The sequence below is a fragment of the Lissotriton vulgaris genome, chromosome 1_1 (assembly GCF_964263255.1).
Source record: "Lissotriton vulgaris chromosome 1_1, aLisVul1.2, whole genome shotgun sequence".
Lineage (NCBI taxonomy): Eukaryota > Metazoa > Chordata > Amphibia > Caudata > Salamandridae > Lissotriton > Lissotriton vulgaris.
Window position 1 is genome coordinate 314,239,845 of NC_141685.1, and position 19,338 is coordinate 314,259,182.

The 19,338-nt window shown below is 42.6% G+C and overlaps 1 protein-coding gene across 1 annotated transcript in view; it reads right to left on the reverse strand.

The window, feature by feature from the left end:
* The window catches only part of LOC147747108 (vitamin D3 hydroxylase-associated protein-like), a 458,139-nt gene that overhangs the window by 250,177 nt on the left and 188,624 nt on the right, over positions 1 to 19,338 (reverse strand). The window contains exon 7 of the mRNA XM_086952359.1: positions 6,167 to 6,291. Coding sequence (XP_086808485.1) covers positions 6,167 to 6,291 — 125 coding nt within the window. The remainder of the gene's footprint in view (positions 1 to 6,166; positions 6,292 to 19,338) is intronic.

Consider the following 19,338-nt stretch of genomic DNA (forward strand, 5'->3'; position numbering starts at 1 on the left):
TTGCCCTACTGGAGAACCTCAACAACATCTGCCTCACATAACTGGTTACCGAACCCATGCACAAAGCCAGACACACACTTAATCCCATTTTCCCCTCCAGCTACAGAATCAAATTCAGCCATACCAGAGATCTCCCCCAGGCCTGACCACACTATTGTACACCTCACCATCACCAATGCTCAGCGCACCATCACCAGGCATCAGATCCTCTCACACCACAGTTGGTCATGTGAAACTCAGTGGTCCCAGGTCCTCACCACCTCCAAAACCGAGGCCTCAGCAGACCTCAACCAGACCGTCCAGACCTTCGGAACCTGGATCACCAACAGCACCAACACAATTGCTCAGCCGAAAACTACAAAATCCACCAAGAACCCCAAAAAAGCCATTGGTACACCCCAGATCACAGCACCACCAAGCGGAACTGCCACCTACTGGAGAAACGATGGCGGACCACCAAGAACCCCGCCGACAAATCAGCTCACAAAACAGCCCTCAGCGACTATCAATAACACATCTGAATGCAAGAAAGCTGCCATCACCACCTGCATCAACACTGCATCCAACCACACAAAGGAACTCTTCAAAATAGTCAAATGAAATGAATTTGTACTTGTAAAGCGCACTTATACCCCAACCGGGGTTTCCTGGCGCTGTACGCATACCGCTGTGGAACCCTTCCTGGTTTTCCCTGTGAAATGTCCACTCCTGGGCACCCCCAAGGTGAAGCCAGGCATCCCAGCGCTGTTGGGGCCATTGTGGAGATTAAGCAAGCTATTGCCCAGTGTTGCAGAGTGGGACCCATGATTAGAATAGGCACCGAGGCGAAAATTATCAGGTACGAGGAAATTGTGCCCAAGACCCGCCGAGGCGGGAATTGAACCCTGGTCGCGGGCCAGACCTCTGCATCAGGGTCTGCCTCTCTAACCATTGAGCCACACTTCTCCAACCTGAAAGGCACATAGAACACCATTCACCCCTCATGCAACACCATTTCAGACTACTTCCACAGCAAGATCACCGACATGTACAACAATTTCAACCTCCAACCCGCCACTCTCAACCCTGAAGACTTAAACCAACAAGGGAACACCAACTAAACCCTCACCACCTAGTCACAGCCCACCACCCTGACCACCTCAGCCATCATGTCTCCCATCCACTCCAGGGTACCTACCAACCCCTGCTCCCACCCCCTCAACAACCACGCAAAGAACCCCATCATCACTCAACTCACCAGCATCCTCAACACCTTCATCTCCACAGCAACCTTCCCAGAGCGATGGAAATATGCATAAGGCAGATCCCTCCTGAATAAAGCTTCTGCTGTCCCCAACAATCTCAAATTATCGTCCGATCTCCCTGCTCCCCTACTCGACCAAAGTTCTCGAAAATGCCACCAACCAGAAGCTTATCAAATTCTTGGAACAAGACCACCTACTGGATGCATTTTAATCAGGATTCCATGCCAACCACAGCTCTGAGACCGTGCTGATTGCTGTCACAGATGACATCAGAACACTCCAAGACTGTGGAGAAGCCTTGGCCCTGATCCTCCTAAACTGATTTGCGTCAGTTGACACAGACTCCTACAACACCCTAATCAACAGATTCCACGACACGGGGATACAGCAAGACACCCTCAAGTGGCTCACCTACTTCCTTACAGGACGCACACAGATAATACGACTGACTCCCTTCACTTCCACACCCAAAGACATCATGTGCAGCGTACCACAAGGATCATCCCTCAGCCCCACCCTGTTCAAAACCCTGACCTCCCTTGCAGATGTCATCAGACCCCATGGACTCAGCATAATCTCCTACGCAGATGACATTCAACTGATTCCCTCGCTCTCCAAGGACCCTTCCAATGCCAAAACCAACTTCTAGAATGCCATGACAAATGTAGCTGAATGGATGAGAGACAACTGCGGCCAACTAATCTCTAACAAAACTGAAGTACTGATCTTTTGGAAGTACCCCTCCACATGGGACCACAGCTGGTGGCATGCAGAACTCGGACCCACACTCACACAGACTAACCCCACACGCAAACTCGGCATCATCCTCAACAGCCAACAGACCAAGAAATGACAAGTTAAGACAATCGCCTCCTCCTGCTTCTACACACTTTGCATGCTCTGCAGAATATTCAAATGGATCGCTACCTTTACCAGAGAGACAATCACTTAGGTCCTCATCACCAGCCGCCTCGACTACGGCAATGCTCTCTACACCGGCATCTCCACCCAGCTCCTCAGCAGACTTCAGACCATACAGAATGCTGCAATCTAACCCGAACACCTCCCACCCCCTAAAAACGACCCCATACCCCATCACCCCTAAAGACTAACACAAACTGCTTAAAACTACCCCAAACTCCACCATCCCCCTAAAAACTATCCCATTCCACTTCCACTTCCACCCCCTAAATCTACCCTGAGCTCCTCACCCCCTTAAAACTACCCTGAAAACTTCACACCCCCTTAAAATTACCCTGAACCTCCCACCCCCTAAAAATGTACCATGAACCTCTCGGACCTCCTAAAAACTAACCCAGACCCCTCTTACTGGTCCTTCACTCCTCTCTCCCGCCCGTCTTGAAAACTAGTCGACTTAGCCTTAACTACGTTACGTTACGTTACGTTAAAAATATTTGTACCGCGCACTTTCACCAACGGTTTCATGGCGCTCTTGACAAAGTACAGTGATCAAGGGTGAGGGAGTTACTCGTATGCAGACTGGAATAACAGGGTTTTTAACAGTCTGCGGAAGCAGTCGTAACTGGGACAGAGACGAAGGGTGGATGGCAGGGAGTTCCAGGTGGAGGGGGCCAAAACAGAGAAACTCAAACCACTGTGCTTTTTTCGTCTGAATTTGGGGACCACGAGGTAGTTGAGAGATGTTGAGCGAAGAGCTCTGTGGGGGAGGTAGACTGTCAGACCAGATGAAATGAAGGCAGGGGCTGCATCAGAGAGGGCCTTGAACACTGTACATCCCAGCTTGAATGTACAGCGCTTGGGGACAGGGAGCCAGTGAAGACTTCGCAGGAGGGGGTAACGTGCTGATGTTTAGGCTGGCGGAAAATCAGGCGGGTAGCCTGATTCTGCACCAGTTGCAGCCGATGGAGGTGGCATGCAGGGATCCCCACTTATAGCAAGTTGGCGTAGTCGAGCCTGGAGGTGATAAGAGCGATGATGACTTGAATCAGGGCGTCTCTAGTGAGAAACCTACTGATTTTGCGGATCCGCCTAAGATGGAAAAAACAGGATGAGGTGACTGAGTTAATTTGTGGTCTCATTGAAAGGTCTTCAGAAATTATCACCCCCAGGCTCTTCACTGTGCTCACTGGAGTGGGTGCCGTCCCCAAGGATGATGGCCAAAAGGTGGTATTCCACGGGTTAGTGGGGCCCCCCACGAGTACTAGCTCAGTTTTTGTGGGGTTCAATTTCAGTTGGCTATGATACATCCACTCTGCGATGGCCAGCATAATGGACTGAAAATTAAGTCAGGAGGAAGGAAGGGAATCAATGGGAAAAATTAACTGAAGATCGTCAGCGTAGTTGAAGATTGTAACCGGGGTATTACGGAGGGAAGCTAAGAGGGGTTGCAAATACAAATTAAATAGAAGGGGAGATAGTACAGAGCCCTGAGGGACCCCGCAGGTTAAGGATGTGTAGGGTGCAGAAAAGATAGACAGGTGGACTGCCTGTGATCGCTGGTCAAGGAATGATCTAAGCCAGTCGAGGGCCACCCCCTGGATGCCAGCATTGTGGACACGGTCGATCAAGATGGCATGATCGACCGTGTCGAATGCTGCCGAAAGGTCTAAGAGGACAAGGGCCTGAGAGATGTTTTTATCGGCACCTTGCCGGAGGGCATCCATGACTGCTACTATGACCGCCTCGGTAGAATGGAGGGGTCTAAAGCCAGCTTGTTGGGCATCCAGGAAGGAGGATTTCTCTATGAAGGAGCTCAGGCAGCGGGTGACATAAGTCTCCAAGATCTTTCCTAAGTAAGGGAGGAGGGAAATGGGTCGATAATTACTTAGGATTGTGGGGTCCACGTTGGATTTTTTTAGTATGGGTAGGACGGCTGCCTGTTTGAAAGAGCGGGGGACCTCCCCTGTGGCAAGGGAGTTGGTAAGCAGAGCTAGTGGGGGGTCCGGACAGGCCAGAAAGGCCTCCCTCAAGATCTGGGGGTGGGCAGCAGTCATTAGGAGAACCTGAACTGACTTTAAGAAGTAGTGAAGAGAATTCTTTTAAAGAGATTGGCGGAAACTCTGTCAAGAGGCTAGAGTTCCTAGGGGGTAGGGGGGGAGGAAGAGGGGATGAAGGGGTGGGGATATTATTTTTTATGGTTGTGATTTTATCGATAAAATAAGAGTTTAAAGAATCACACAGGGTTTGGGTTGGCTGAGGTTGGGGAGTGACCCTATCAGGCAGGGAAAGCTCGTTGATGATTGAAAAGATATCCTTAGCTTTGTTATTGGAGTTCATTATCTTTTAGGAAAAGTAGGCAGTTTTAGCTGTCAAGATCGATTTTTTATAAGACTTTAGAGAGTCAACATAAACGAGTCTGAGCTGCGGGTCATAGTTGCGCCTCCAACGACGTTCAGCTTGCCGAAGGGCAAGTTTGTCAGCTTTAAGTTGGTCAGAGAACCATCGTTGAGCTTCGTGAGGGCGCTTAGCTTTGATTGTTTTAAAAGGGGCAACTTTGTCGCTAGCGCGAAATAGCCATTCATCAAGATGATCAGCCTGATCCGCTAACAAGATCGCGGGGGTAGGTAAGGTGGAGGCCAATATGGCATTGAAGTCTGCCAGATTTGCCCGCACATGCATGGTTAAGGCTAGGGGCCATAGTACAATCTCGCTAGTAAAGACCTCCAGATGGGTTCCAGAATGAGCAAATCTGATTTGGAGCCTATGTTTCCGACTGCATCATCCCCTGTTCCAGACGACCAAGTACAATGCAAAGATCTCGTCTGCGTTGACCAAATCGTTTCCGAACCCGATCCTGTCAGTCTGACTCACTCGCAGCCGAATCATGCTGTGCCATGGACCCGGACCAATGAGTACGATGCACTATTCGGACAGCAGTATCGACTCGATCTCAGCAAGACAAAACAGCTGTGGGAATTGGGCTTTGGGGGGCTGTAGCAGGTCCCCGTTCATCTTGGCCCTCCCAATCTGTCACTTGAGGGTACCCATGGGTACCCCCTTTCCATGCATGCACAGTGTGGCATGCACCACATTTTGCGGGCATGCACAGTGTGGCAGTTCAATGGGAGTCTGAGTGAACTGAGTCCGTCACCATATGGATGCATCATACTCGGTCGCTCGGACTCGCCGAGCACAATTCGCTGGGAAAGCCCTCCAGATCCAAGTAGTACGGAGGGCTTTCCTAGCGAGATTGTTCGCAGGCCCTTAGTCGTTGTTCGGGCAAGTCTTTTTTGGCTTGTGTGACGCCAGAACTCATTGTTGCGGAGTTGTTGTTCAGGATATTTCCTGTGTTGTTGTACTGGCATGTCACCACACTTCCGAGCCCCTCCTTTCATTTACATTAACATCATCCATATACCAGTAATCATTCCCTATTTTCCCAACACTTTCACTTGTCCCTCCTAAATCTTTTACAAAAATGTATACCTCTGTGTATGAAGATCTTCATACCAGCAGTGGAAATCTTCATGTACGGCCCGATTCACAGAACTAACTTAAGACAAAATCCTAAACTTACTACTTTTGATATTCACAGAAGTTAGGATTTTGTCTTAAGTTTGTCTTAAGACAGACTTAAAACAGACTTAAGTTAGGATTTTGTCTTATGTTTGTCTTAAGTCAGTTTTAAGACAAACTTAAGACAAAATCCTCACTTCTGTGAATACCAAAAGTAGTAAGTTTAGGATTTTGTCTTAAGTTAGTTCTGTGAATCGGGCCTGTAGAAAAGATAAGAGAGACTGAGGCAGAGAATTCCATCCTCAAATGTGTGAACTGAATTTTGGAGTTCATAAAGTAATACTAATATACATACTAAAAAATGAATTCCGTTGAATAGTGTTGCAAGCATATAAATGTTAACATTCTTCATATTAAACCCAGAGTGAGGAGAGAGATCCTCTTGATATGGTGTCCCGGTACATACATTTTAAGATGCTCCTTACCTCAGCATTGAAGGGAACTGGGGGCACATTGTGATCCAGGCGGAAAAGGTCCTCACATAACAGAGCTCTCATGCACAATACCAGGCTATCCACATCCCTGGCAATTGGCCCAAGTGATGGTGGCACTAAAATTAATGAGAATTAAATTACTTGTCGTGAACCATAAAACAACTGTATAGATGTGAAATAGACAACTCAGTAATAATAACTCTACTTCATTCCCAAGTGATTCCAAGGACCGCTTTCTGATCAACCCATCATGGTCTGTCTGTACTCATGAGCTGTCTGATAGGGCATATGCTGCCTTCAAGTGGTTGGGAAAATGGGATCTCATTCCTTCTACAAACGATGTCCCTGTGTAGTCTACCCCACATGTAAAGAGTCCCTGATGGCCATTCCTACCTATGCCTTTATCTAAAGACTACTTTTCTTTCTCTGGATGATGTAAGTGCATCCTACTTTGGGAGGCAAAAATATGGAGTTCCACACATTATACATGACATTTTGTCTGCTCCATCGAGAAGAGGCAACAGAGACACAGTCATGATGACCATATTACATTGTCAAACATAGCACTTGATTTAATTTTCCTTTGTTTCCTTGTTCATCATTATATATTGTGGACAATCAGTCAGCTAACGTGTTCCTTGAGATATCTGAAAGTATGCTTTACAGAAGGAAAAGGGCACTTTTTCTTTCCCCTACAGGCAAATGTAGAGGGACGAAGGGTGGTCTAGCCCAAAAACCCATAACAAAATGTTAAATGTCCACCTCCCTATGTGATTTTTCCTTGATGGTCTTCGGTCAACAGTGAGTTAAGAAGGTTGACCAACTTATCTGATATGAGATGATGCTACCTACTTTCTTTGGGTTTCTTACTGCTCAGAACCCTCTGCTTTCAGTGAGAACCAAATATTTGTTCTACAAAGCTCTCAATGGGCTCTTTGGCAAAATATTCTTATCCAAAATGTTATGCTACCAAAATATAGTGGTTACACAACAAAAGACCCTGTCAAGCGGACGTCCACATGTGTCAGTTACACATGTGGACGTCCGCTCGACAGAGTCTTTTGTTGTGTATCTAGTTTAGAGTGGAGGGCGACCCTGTTTGATTCCCTCTATGCTCCTATTGATAGTTGGACCAAAATATAGTGGCCAAAATATCAAGGACCAAAATATCGTGAAGGTAAGTTCATATAGATAAATACAGATACTATTCTTAAATCCATATCACCATAACTTGAATGTGCATGTGCATGTGTGAGTCATCAAAGTACATTTATATGCCTTTAAGTAAAGTTATGTATACAAACCACGATATCCACGGGTCTCACTCATAAAAATGTGCATTGAAGCCTACAAGGAACATAGAAAAACCCCAACCTGTCCACCACTTAACAGACATGGGGAAATAACTTTAAAAAGGAAGGATTCCCATCACTCACCATTGGTGACATGCTTCATCATCTGGGTCTCCTCCTAGTGACACACTGGTGTCACTAAGGGCTGCAACCCTTTCAGAAGAAAGGGGAGCTTGCAGATGTTTTTATCTTGTTCAGCTATATATGACCCTACAGATGTGAGCAAACAGTACATGTAGGAATGATAAATGCAGTGCAAAATAGTGAATGATAGTGAGTTAAATTGAGCAGGCCAATTTGTATGTCCATGGCTTTGAGCAGGAGCATGTTTTGAAACATACCAACCCATTTCGGGACTCGATTCGTCTATGGAAGCGCTACATAGATGATGTCTTTGTCGTTTGGCGGGGTAATCCGGAGTCTATTACACTATTCCAAACATGGCTTAATAGCAGAAATGAAATTTTGAAATTCACGGAGGAATATGATAAAAACAAGCTAGCGCTTCTGGGTCTATTGATCGTAACCACGCCATCAGGCCTCGTAATTGAATTATATAGGAAGGCAATGGCTAGAAATTCCTTACTTCGTTACGACAGCCATCATCCAAAGCCACTACGTGACAATTCACCATTCCGACAATTTCTCCGGGTTCGGAGAATTTGCTCTACTAAGGAGAGATTTGAAGACCACGCGACCACTCTATCATCCCAAATGTGTAACAGAAATCCCAAGGGATTGGTACGCCGCTCACTCAAATGAGCTATGAATAACAGCAGAGAGGCCCTGTTGGAACTATCTGAACCTAAACCGTAGTTGAATAGAATGACTTTTGTTAACACCTTCAGTACAATGTACAACAGTATCCAAAAGAGTGTACGCAAACACTGGTGCATACTCAATATTGGAAACAAACAGATTCCACCTCCTTTCTTCTCATTCAAGAGAAGTATACATTTTCGGGACCAACTTGTCCATACCAGACCTAAAACTAAACCTACTACAGGGATAAGGACACTCTGGGATCTCCCAGCTATCCGAGGACACTTTCGATGTGGGTCATGTGCTGCTTGTCCACAAACACAAAATTTCAAGTCTGTGGACATAGGGACTAGCAGACCCTGGGTACAAAATAGGTTTACTAATTGCAATAGCGAAAAGCTTATTTACCTTGTTACCTGTCCATGTAAACGACTATATGTGGGCATGACCACTCGAAAGGTTAAACTAAGAATGCTGGAACATAAGAGCACGGTGAGATGTAAGAAACAAGCGCCAAAACTCACAAGACATTTCTTGGAAGTCAACCACTGTGCTGAAGAGTTTGTATGGACAGTTCTTGAACAGCTATTCATTCTCATACACATTACAGACATTTCTAAATTTCTGTTTATAAGAGAACAGAAATGGGTTTTCAAACTGCAGAACGACACGATAGGACTGAATGATGATATACCATGGATTGCCCTTTAGTTCCAACTCAGGGGGTACTATAGGAATTCACTATATCAAGAAAGCTTTTGGATGGCACAGGAGTGAAAGACATTTCTTCTCCATCTGATCATATGCAGCTATTTGAGGCCATATCTAGCCGGTTAACCAGTAAGATCACAAATGGTATCATAATGTAGCAAAGATATCGCTGTTAGGAGAAGCTAGACTTCCCCTACTGTTTATATATAGATTGCACCTCAAGAACTGACAGCTGACTAAACAAGTTATGAGTCGCCCTTTTCTGACAGAATACAAGTGCATGCACATTAATACATCCGGTTGTTTTGGTGACTGGTTGCATGTAATCCAATATCATGTCGGGGTGCTTTTGAACATAGTTCTTAAACTGAATAACATTCCCCCTTCTTTTTCAAACCAGTTGAAACGTTTTGACGATACAAACTGTAGGTCCTATTATTCTGAGAACAACAAGTCTGAGTAAGGCACATATGTTACATTGCCCAAAATACTGCGAGTAACGATAAGTGATGGCGCTCTAATTCAATCTAGGTGAATTTGAACTAATCCTTGATGAGAATTCATGCCAGATTTGAATTAATCCTTGATGAGAATTCATGGCAAAAATTATTATTATTTTATTTTTTTCTCGTATCTTATGACACAGCAGTATAACTCCAACTACAATTCCCATGATTCATAGTGAATGACAGTTTGCTAAGTTACGGATCGCAGATCGCCCTTTAAGCCAATCAGGGCGCATGTACATACTCTTGACATAAATGGAAGTAATGTTTAGGTGTATCACGAAAACCTGTTGATAGTCTGTCTTCCTTTTTTACAAATAATACAGGACAAAACTAACCACATGTCCCATGATTCCTCAAACAACAAGTTATAGCAAGTCACATGATCGACCTTGCTCAAGACAGCGCGAGTGACGCGATGAGAGTCACATAATCGACTTTGCCCAATACAGCGTGAGTGACGCGAGTAGATCGCCTTTGAAAAATGGAGTCAACCTCCATTCACTACCTCCCCATACGGCTTAATGAACCGCCAGAGGTACCGACGGACAGGTGAGGGATGAAGTGTGGCATGCACGGTAGTTTGTGTTTGTTATTTCAAAGCATTCATCATGGAGAGTGCGTTGCCGTGAGGCAGCTGTGTCTGGCTATGTGAGGTATATATTGATGTATGCGCCAGTTTAATAATCTCATGGCAGTGTTTCGGTTTTAGACTTGGTCACCTATGAGACTTGCAGTATAGTCATACGAGAATGTAACCTGATGACAATTCATTAGAGAGCTATAAGAGATGCATTGCACTAAAGTTGTTATCAGTTTTGGAAATACACTAATTTTAGATAGTACATTTTTGTGTGATAGCCCTATCTGGCTATGTGTGTTGCATTCTCCTCTGCGATGCACAGCTTAAAGTTTTTCTGGTAGGGCTGGTGATTTAGGCTCGGTCTTCTGCTAGATTCGAGATTCGTGTTTTCAAAGGCTGTCCAAAGGCGACCTGAGATTTAGACATAAAAAGGTTGTCCGATAACGATGCTGGCATGCAGGCTAAGCCACACAAGCATGTAACCAGGCATGTCCTTAAGTGGTGAAAGACCCTTAGCATTTAATCCCCAATGCAAGATATATGATCAGGGGAAATATGATACTTCCATTAGGTATGTATCATCTTAGACTAGAAGACTATTGGAGTAACGATGCTGGCATGCGCAGGTTAAGTCACCTGAGCATGCAACCAGGCATATTTTTAAGAGGTGAAAGATGCTTAGAATTGTCTCCTCAGTGTGAGAAACTTGTGCAGGGGAAATATGACAAACCCCTTAAGGTCTTTATCATCTTAGACCAGAAGACTCTTTGAGTATTAATCTAGTGATTTTATAGCTATGGCTTTTTGCGACATATGTGTGCCGGACATGCTTTTTAACAGTAGACAAAATGAGGGTATTAGAGAACAGGGTGACCATTAGTGGTTCTTTCCTTTGTTTTCCCTCAGACCAGTGCCTCCTTTTCCTGAGCTGTTTCCAGGCGAGGTGAGGTCTTGTTCTCGTGCAAAACGAGTATTCATGAAGGCATATGATTTTGTAACAATAAGATCGGAGATGACTAGCAAATAGGTCACTCTGTATCGATCGGATGTGTGAAGTCTACAAGTACCATTGAAGTTGTGACGATCTTTATATGTGGACAATTCTTCTATTTCTTTTAGATATCCACAGTGAACCGTCATTTGCAGAGAATTTGTATATGCCTGTAAACAGGTGACGAGGTTGTATTTGTTACCAACCTTTTTTCTTCTTTTTTCTCTTTATTGTTTGTTTTCACCAATGCAGTAGCAACATTTGTGGTCCTGAAGAAGGCCTAGGATTAACTTATCCTTTTTTGGCTGAAACATGTTGACGGTTAGTTTCCACTCACAGACAGTTATTTATTGAAAACTGTCTTTGCACTGTTTTTAAGCTTGAGCAATGAGAGATACCAATTAACGTTTTTTTCCCTCACTGCTCAATTTTATCTCACTAACATTCACTATTTTGCACGGCACTTATCATTTCTACACAAACTGTTTGCTCACATCTGTAGGATCATATATAGCTGAAAAACATAAAAACATAAAAACATCTGCGAGCTCCCCTTTCCTTCTGAAAGGGTTGCAGCCCTAAGTGACACCAGTGTGTCACTAGGAGGAGACCCAAATGAAGAAGCATGTCACCAATGGTGAGTGATGAGAATCGTTCTTTTTAAAGTTATTTCCCCTGGTCTGTTAAGTGGTGGACAGGTTGCAGTTTTTCTAGGTTCCTTGTAGGCTTCAACGCACGTTTTTTTTAGTGAGACCTGTGGATATCGTGGTTTGTATACAGTAAAAGATTGGGGAATATATCCACGCTAGGGGCCAGATTCACAGAATGAACTTAAGACTCAATCCTAAACTTACTACTATTTTGGTATTCACAGAATGCACTTACTACTTTTGGAATTCACAGAATGCACTTACTACTTTTGGTATTCACAGAATGAACTTACTACTTTTGGTATTCACAGAAGTTAGGATTTTGTCTTAAGTTTGTCTTAAGACAAACTTAAGACAGACTTAAGACAGACTTAAGTTAGGATTTTGTTTTAAGTATGTCTTAAGTTTGTCTTAAGTCTGTCTTAAGTCTGTCTTAAGTTTGTCTTAAGACAAAATTAAGACAAAATCCTAACTTCTATCGTTTGCTAGAAGAAATCGAGGTAGCACACGTACAACCATACGTGGCACGCGTACCACGCGGCATGAGCAGCTTTTTGTTACTTCAATTTGCTTGGCCACATAAAAACATGTAGCGTGTCTGCGTTCCTGTGTGTAAGAGCGGTGGTCTGGCTTCTTTAAATAGATGCGGAATGAGCAGCCGTCATATTATGAAGCTGCTTCTGCTTTACGATATATACTAAAAATATACGATTTCCACCACCAATATTTCTTATATACGAGTTGAGAGTGAGTGTTATCTTGGTTGTACGTGTGCTACCTCGCTTTCTTCTAGCAAACGATAGTTTGAGTATAGCTAACAATGTGTTGTATATTTATATCTCTTTCTATCATAGAGCGGTGCTTCCCCTTTTTCCTGAGCCGTGGCCAGGTGGGGTGAGGTCTATACCTCTTACAAATATGGTAAAATGGGTTAAACCTTTTTCTCATTGGTAGTTATCAGAATAGACCCAATGATAATACGTGTGCACTTCATGTTTAGGTGGCATCTAGTATACATTAGTGATACTTTTTATTAATCATAATTATGATTATAATGTTATACGCCAGTTTGTCTTTAGGTCAGCCTTGGGTTCGACCTTTATATCTTTCTCTTTCCTCTTTTTCAGCAAAACTTGAAAAGAGGGAGCAGAACACCTAGTGATATCAGGTGATCTCTATATCTATTTTTGATTTTGAGCACATATTTGTTTTCACTATCACTTAATTGCAGTAGCTATTAGTTAATATGGTCCTGAAGAAAGCAATGACGAACCTGTCACGAAATTGCTGAAACATGTCGACTACATAGAACATTCAGACAGTCTATATATTAGTGACTGTCACTGAAGACTACTTTTTAACATTGGGAGGATGGGTAACACCTGAATAAAGTTATGAGTACCCCCTATCCTATTTTATTATCACTGACTTTTCTAATTTTTCACACGTTTTGAGCACTGCAACATCAGTCCCCCAGTTTTGATACTAGAATCCTCAGAACTTGAGTAGCAAGACCAGAGTTAGACCTTACTGATCGGCAGTGGAGTTCCTTTCTATAACTGGACCCCCGACCGTGATAGTTGACTGGCTGTCCCAGTGGTGGTCTTGACGGAATCCCAAATGATGAAGGGCGGTTCCGTGAGGTTACTGATGGGCATCCCTCTCTGACCACTGTGGGGATGGCCCCTGTTGGATACTCATAGTTTGAGGTTGTCTTAGGGTACCCTTTTAGGACATACTGAGCGTACTTGTGTGGTAGACCCTCCGATATACATGTTGTTATATGTCTATAGGGAACATATTGGAGCTTGGTCTTTAAAATTCCCCTTGGACCTTATTACTTGTTTATTGTTTGCTTCCAATGCTACTGCAACTAGAAGGAAGGAATTCCTGAGTCTTCGCGCTCCTTTGAGATCTATTGGCGCTCAATATGGCTTGTTTCATCCTTGTACCTTCAAGGTTACTCATCAGAATCGTACTTGGACTTTTCTGAATCCTGGCGAACTTAAGAACTTCATTCTCATTCAATCTAGCAATGGTATGGATACCTCTGCTCCTCCCAATGGCTAATTAACTCGGCATCCTCATTTGTTTTTCTCATTAATCTGTTTTCTTGTTTCTTATTACAGGGTTTCTGTTTGCTGTTTCTCTTCATATTTATTATGTGAATTTTACATATTTCACTGTATATGTTTCTTTGTTGCTTTCATTGTATTGAGCTCCCCTGAACATTGTTTTCTTCTTTTTTTTGTTCTTAGGTGCAAACTCGTCTTCCCTGATCCCTTAACCCATTTGGCTCCTATCCTTTGGTTCCCTTTGTGTCCTGGTGCAGTTGGATCCCGGTTCTTCGGGTGGTTCGTCCTATTGAGTGTCGCCATGACCCCATTTGCCCTTCTGTATTTCCCTTCAGGTATGTTCACTTCAGTCATCCTTCGGGATTTGTACTGTCTGTTCTCTTACTTTATCTTTTTTCCCTTTCTTTTTCTCCTTTTCTCTGCTTTCCTTCAACCTTATCTTTTTTTTGAAGATGTTTCTTGCATTTCTCTTTTTCCCATTTTTACTATTCTTCTTCTTCCTTTTCTCATCGGCTGCATTTGTCATACATGTTTCGTATGTTTCGATTTGATGATGTATACATATTGTATTGCATTTATTGTTCTCCTTGACTTCTCCCTAGTTAACATTTAGAGTTATCTCTTGGAATGTTAAAGGTTTTGTTAATCCCATCAAACGGCAGAGAGTTCTCTCTCACTTAGCTTCCTATACCCCTGACATTGTCCTTCTTCAAGAGACTCATCTTAATGAACTTGAAACCCTTAAATTGAAACGAGGTTGGGTTGGTACAGTTCTTTTTTCCCCCTCTACTAACAAGAAAAATGGAGTTGCCATTCTTCTTCATAAAAAGTTGAAATGTAAGGTGCTGTCTGAAGAAAGGGATGATGATGGCAGATGGATACTTGTTAATTTAATAGTTAACTCAATTTCTCTAACTGTTTTCAATGTTTATGGCCCTAATCAACCTGATTGTACATTTTAACCTTTAATTATGAGTAAATGCATTCATCATAAAAATGACATTCCTCTTAGGTGGAGACTTTAATGAAATTATGGACCGATTTCTTGACCGCAAATCCACAGTTCGGTTTACTCCTCACAAATCACATAAACAATTTCTTGATACAATTTCACAAGCTCATCTCATTGACTCCTGGAGACTCTTAAATCCATACACTTTGGACTACTCTTTCTTTTCTCCTCCTCATTCGTCTTTTTCTCGCCTGGACTGTATCTTCCTCTCTCAATCCTTATCTCAGGACTTATTATCTTCATCAATTGAACCTATGGTTATTTCTGACCATCCTCCCATTGTGACAGCCCTTGATTTGCTCTCACCTCATCCCAAATCTTCTCGTTGGCGCTTCAACTGTGCTCTCCTTTCTGATCCTAACTTCTCATCCTTATTTCGCTCCTTCACTAATGATTTCTTTCAGATTAATTCTGATCCTCATACATCTCCTTATATTCGCTGGGATTCATATAAAGCTACTGCTAGAGGTTTCATTATTGATTTTGTTTCCAGGAAGAAGAAACAGTATCTTCAGAAACAGAAACTTTCTTTAGCACATATAAAACAATTGGAACATCAATTTTACACCTCTTCAGACAAATGTATGTCACCAATACTTCTTCATGCTAAAATTGAATTTAACAAACTCAAGACTGATAACGCCTCTTCTATTCTTCTCCGCCGTAGCGCTCGTTATTATGGTGGTCGGAATAAATCTGGTAAACTTTTGGCTCACTATCTTAACTCTCATAAGGAACTTACTCTTATAAACTCCATCTACTCTTCTGACAATGTCCTTCTTCATAAAGATAAAGACATACTTGATCAATTTCAACTGTTTTATCAACAGCTCTATACTCCTGAATCTACCCCTTCCACTTCCCTTATTCATCCCTATTTTGAGAAACTTCCCAATCCTACGACTTCCCATCTTAATTTTCCCGCTCTTGAATTTGATCTCTCATTACAAGAACTTTCTACTGCTTTATCTTCCCTCACTACAGGTAAAACACCGGGTCCTGATGGTTTTCCTGTTGAGTTTTATTTACATTTTACTGACCTTTTGTTACCTAAACTTCTGTCTCTCTTCCAGTCATTTTATTCCACTGGCAGGGCTGAGGGTTCTTTTCAGGATGCTATCATTTGCTTGATCCCAAAGGATGGTCGTGACCCCCAGCATTGTAAAAACTACCGTCCAATTTCATTAGTTAATGTTGACTATAAACTTTTTGCTAAATTGCTTGCTTTGCGTTTAGACCCCCTTATGCCTCATCTTATTGGTAAAGAACAGTGCGGTTTTGTTAAGGGTAGACTTACTTCTGACAATTCTCGGCTCTTTCTTAATGTTCTGAATAAAGCTTCTTCCCTTTCCATTCCCCTAGCTGCTATCTCTGTTGACGCTGAGAAGGTCTTTGATAGAGTAGATTGGTCCTTTTTGTTAGCTTTGTTACGCTGGCATGGCTTCGGTCCCAAATTTATCTCTCTTATTTCTTTGTTATATTCTGCCCCCAAAGCCTCAGTCCTTGTGAATGGTCAACTCTCCTCTTCCTTTACCCTCCAGAGAGGTGTTCGTCAAGGTTGCCCACTCTCTCCTCTTCTTTTTATTTTGTCACTTGAACCGTTTCTTACCTCTATACGAAATTACAAATCTATCTCTGGCTTCCCTTACGGTAATGATCACTTAAAGCTTTCTGCGTATGCAGATGATATCCTTTTGTTTATCTCCAACCCAGACTCTTCTCTTCCCCCCTTTCTACCCGAATTTGATCATTTTTCCCCGTCTCGGGCTATAAGATCAATTCTAACAAAACCGAAATTCTTACCTTGACCATTTCTTGTCTATATACGTTCTCTTCGACTGGCTGTGCTTGAAGCACAACAAAGATCAAATATCTTGGCATTTTGTTCTCTAAGTCCATTTCTTCCTCTATCACATTAAATATGTCTGCAGTTTTATTCCGGATTGAGAAATTATTCTCCTCATGGAATACCCTTTTCTTTTACTGGTGGGGTCGTCTTGATTCTATCAAGATGATGGGTGCTCCTATTCTTATTTACATTTTTTCCATGTTACCTGTTCACATCCCGCTCTTTATTTTAAACGGATTGATTCTTCTCTCTCCAAATTTCTCTTGAGAGGTAAAAAAATCTAGAATTACTTTGTCTATTCTGCGTAAATCTAAATCGAACTGTGGTGTTACTTTTCCAAACTTTTGTCTCTATCATAAATCTTTTTCTCTACGACAAGCTTCCAGATGGCTTTCTCCCGATACTTCTCCCTTTTCTCCTCTTTGGCTTGATATTGAACGTGTTTTGCTGCTACCCTTTTCTTTTTTGGGATTCTCTACTAAGACTCCCTATTCTTCACTTCCTCTATTTAAACATGCCTCTTCTCTCTTAAAGCCTTTGCTCGTCCCACATGATATTTAGCGGGAATCCTTTCTAAATACTCCAATTTGGCATAACTCTCTTATTCTTTTTAATAATAGACCCATTTATTGGTCTTCTTGGAGATTAAAAGGTATCATGTGTGTCAATCATCTCTTTGACGGTATTTCACCTTGCTCTTTTCCCCAATTTCAACTTTTGTTCCATTGCCCTAACTCTTTCTTACATAAATTTACTATTCTCATGGAGATAATTCCTAAGCGTTATTATTTTCTTCCATCTTTCACTTCATTACCTCCTCAGTCTTCTCTTCTTATTATTATTTTTTCTACTCTTCCTAAAGCTTCTTTAATTTATAAATTATTTTCGTCTCCTAACCCGGAACGTTCCAAAACTAAAGTGGAACTTTCTTGGGAACATGGCTTTGATTGTATTTGGTCTGTTCAACTTTGGGACAAGCTCTGGTCTAGATCCTTAAGGATTTCTCGCTCTGCTTCTCTCACCCAATCCTAATTTTTTCGATACCATAGGCTTTATCTTTCTCCTCTATCTTTATCTCGGTTTTCTTCCTCTACTGACTCTAAGTGCTGGACCTGTGGCTCTTTAAATGCTGATCTTTTCCATCTATTTTTTCTCTGTCCCCCTATCTCTTCTTTTTGGAATAAAATATGGTCTTGTCTTTCTCGCATTTTTCACTTTCAACTCCTTGCTCGAACATTCATCTCTTTCTGGGCAGTCTCTCAGAGTCTTTAGATCTTCCTCCACATTCACATGGTCTTTATGATCTCATGTTAGCACTTGCATTCCAACATATTTCCTCCAATTGGAAATCTCTTTTGAAGATTTCTGTACAACCCTGGTGGAACTCCTTATGTCATTTTCACAGACTTGACGTGGCTTTTGCTTCTTCTTGTAAACCACGTCGTAATGTGGACCTTTATTGGTTACCCCTCACTACATATTTAAACCAACTAGCTCGTCCATTATCCAATCATACCCCCTCAGGGAATTTCAAACCTCCTTAAAGGACTTACACTCTCTCCCTATTTGCCTATTTTATGTTTTTGAGATTCTTTTATTTTATATTACTTTTTTGCATATGTATACTGTTATTTGATCACATGTTTCTTTTTACAATTTGAATTGCCGCCATTTTTCTATTTATTTTTCTTTTATATTTTTCTATTGTAGCATTACACCCCTGTCCCCCCCTCTTTACCCCTCCTCCCTTCTAATTTTAAAATCCCATAAAATGCTTTAGTATTCTATTATGACGTTAGCGCTTTGTTTTAGATTTTGTTCTTGTATCTTTTACTTTCTGCTGATGCCTCTTGTTGTTTATCATTATATTGCATTTAATAAAGCTTTCAAACACAAAAAAAAGACATAGGGCCTTATAAAGAGTTTTGCAGTCTCCCACCCGCCGGATTAAGATAGAAATCCAGGGCTTGCGGTGCGGCGGCGGTGACACAGAGGCAGGAATGTTTGGCTCGTAGGAGATTCTGAAAAAAAAGCATACTGCTGCCATGACAGCGCATTCAGTACGTCCGTCCACGGTGTGGAATGCACCATATTGTGCATGTCAGACAGTGCACATACAAGGGTACACTATTGGGGGGCACCCCCATGAGCAGATTTGCCCGGGGCCTTGTTGGGGGCCCCTTTACATACGTTTCCGCCAAACATTTCATCACAGGGTCCTTGCCATGAAATGCATGGTAAAAAGGTTGGTTGAAAGTTGCTCGGCCGTTTTGGCATTAGTACCAATGCAATTCCTGCCGGCATTCCCCATCGCTGCAGGATGGTCCCACGGCACCTTTGTAATCGGGCGGGAGGCCCGATGCGAGGGCGTTGGTCAGACCGCCATCCACGTGTACAACGGTTACAGGACCACCGTACCTGTAACTAAGCCCATAGACTCTGCACTACCAATGGCTGGCCTCCAGAGGCTTACAGATTACAATTACCTTTAACAAGCAGGCAGCATAACCTTTCACCACCCTTACACCCAGGACTGACTAACCCTTAAGAACATGGCCCTAATCCTCCACTAATTAAGAAGCTGAACGGTAGCTGTCTTAAATACTCATGTCTTTTCATAGCAAAAGCACATGTAAGTGGCCCAAGGCAATATGTTTGGTGCAGATTAAGTA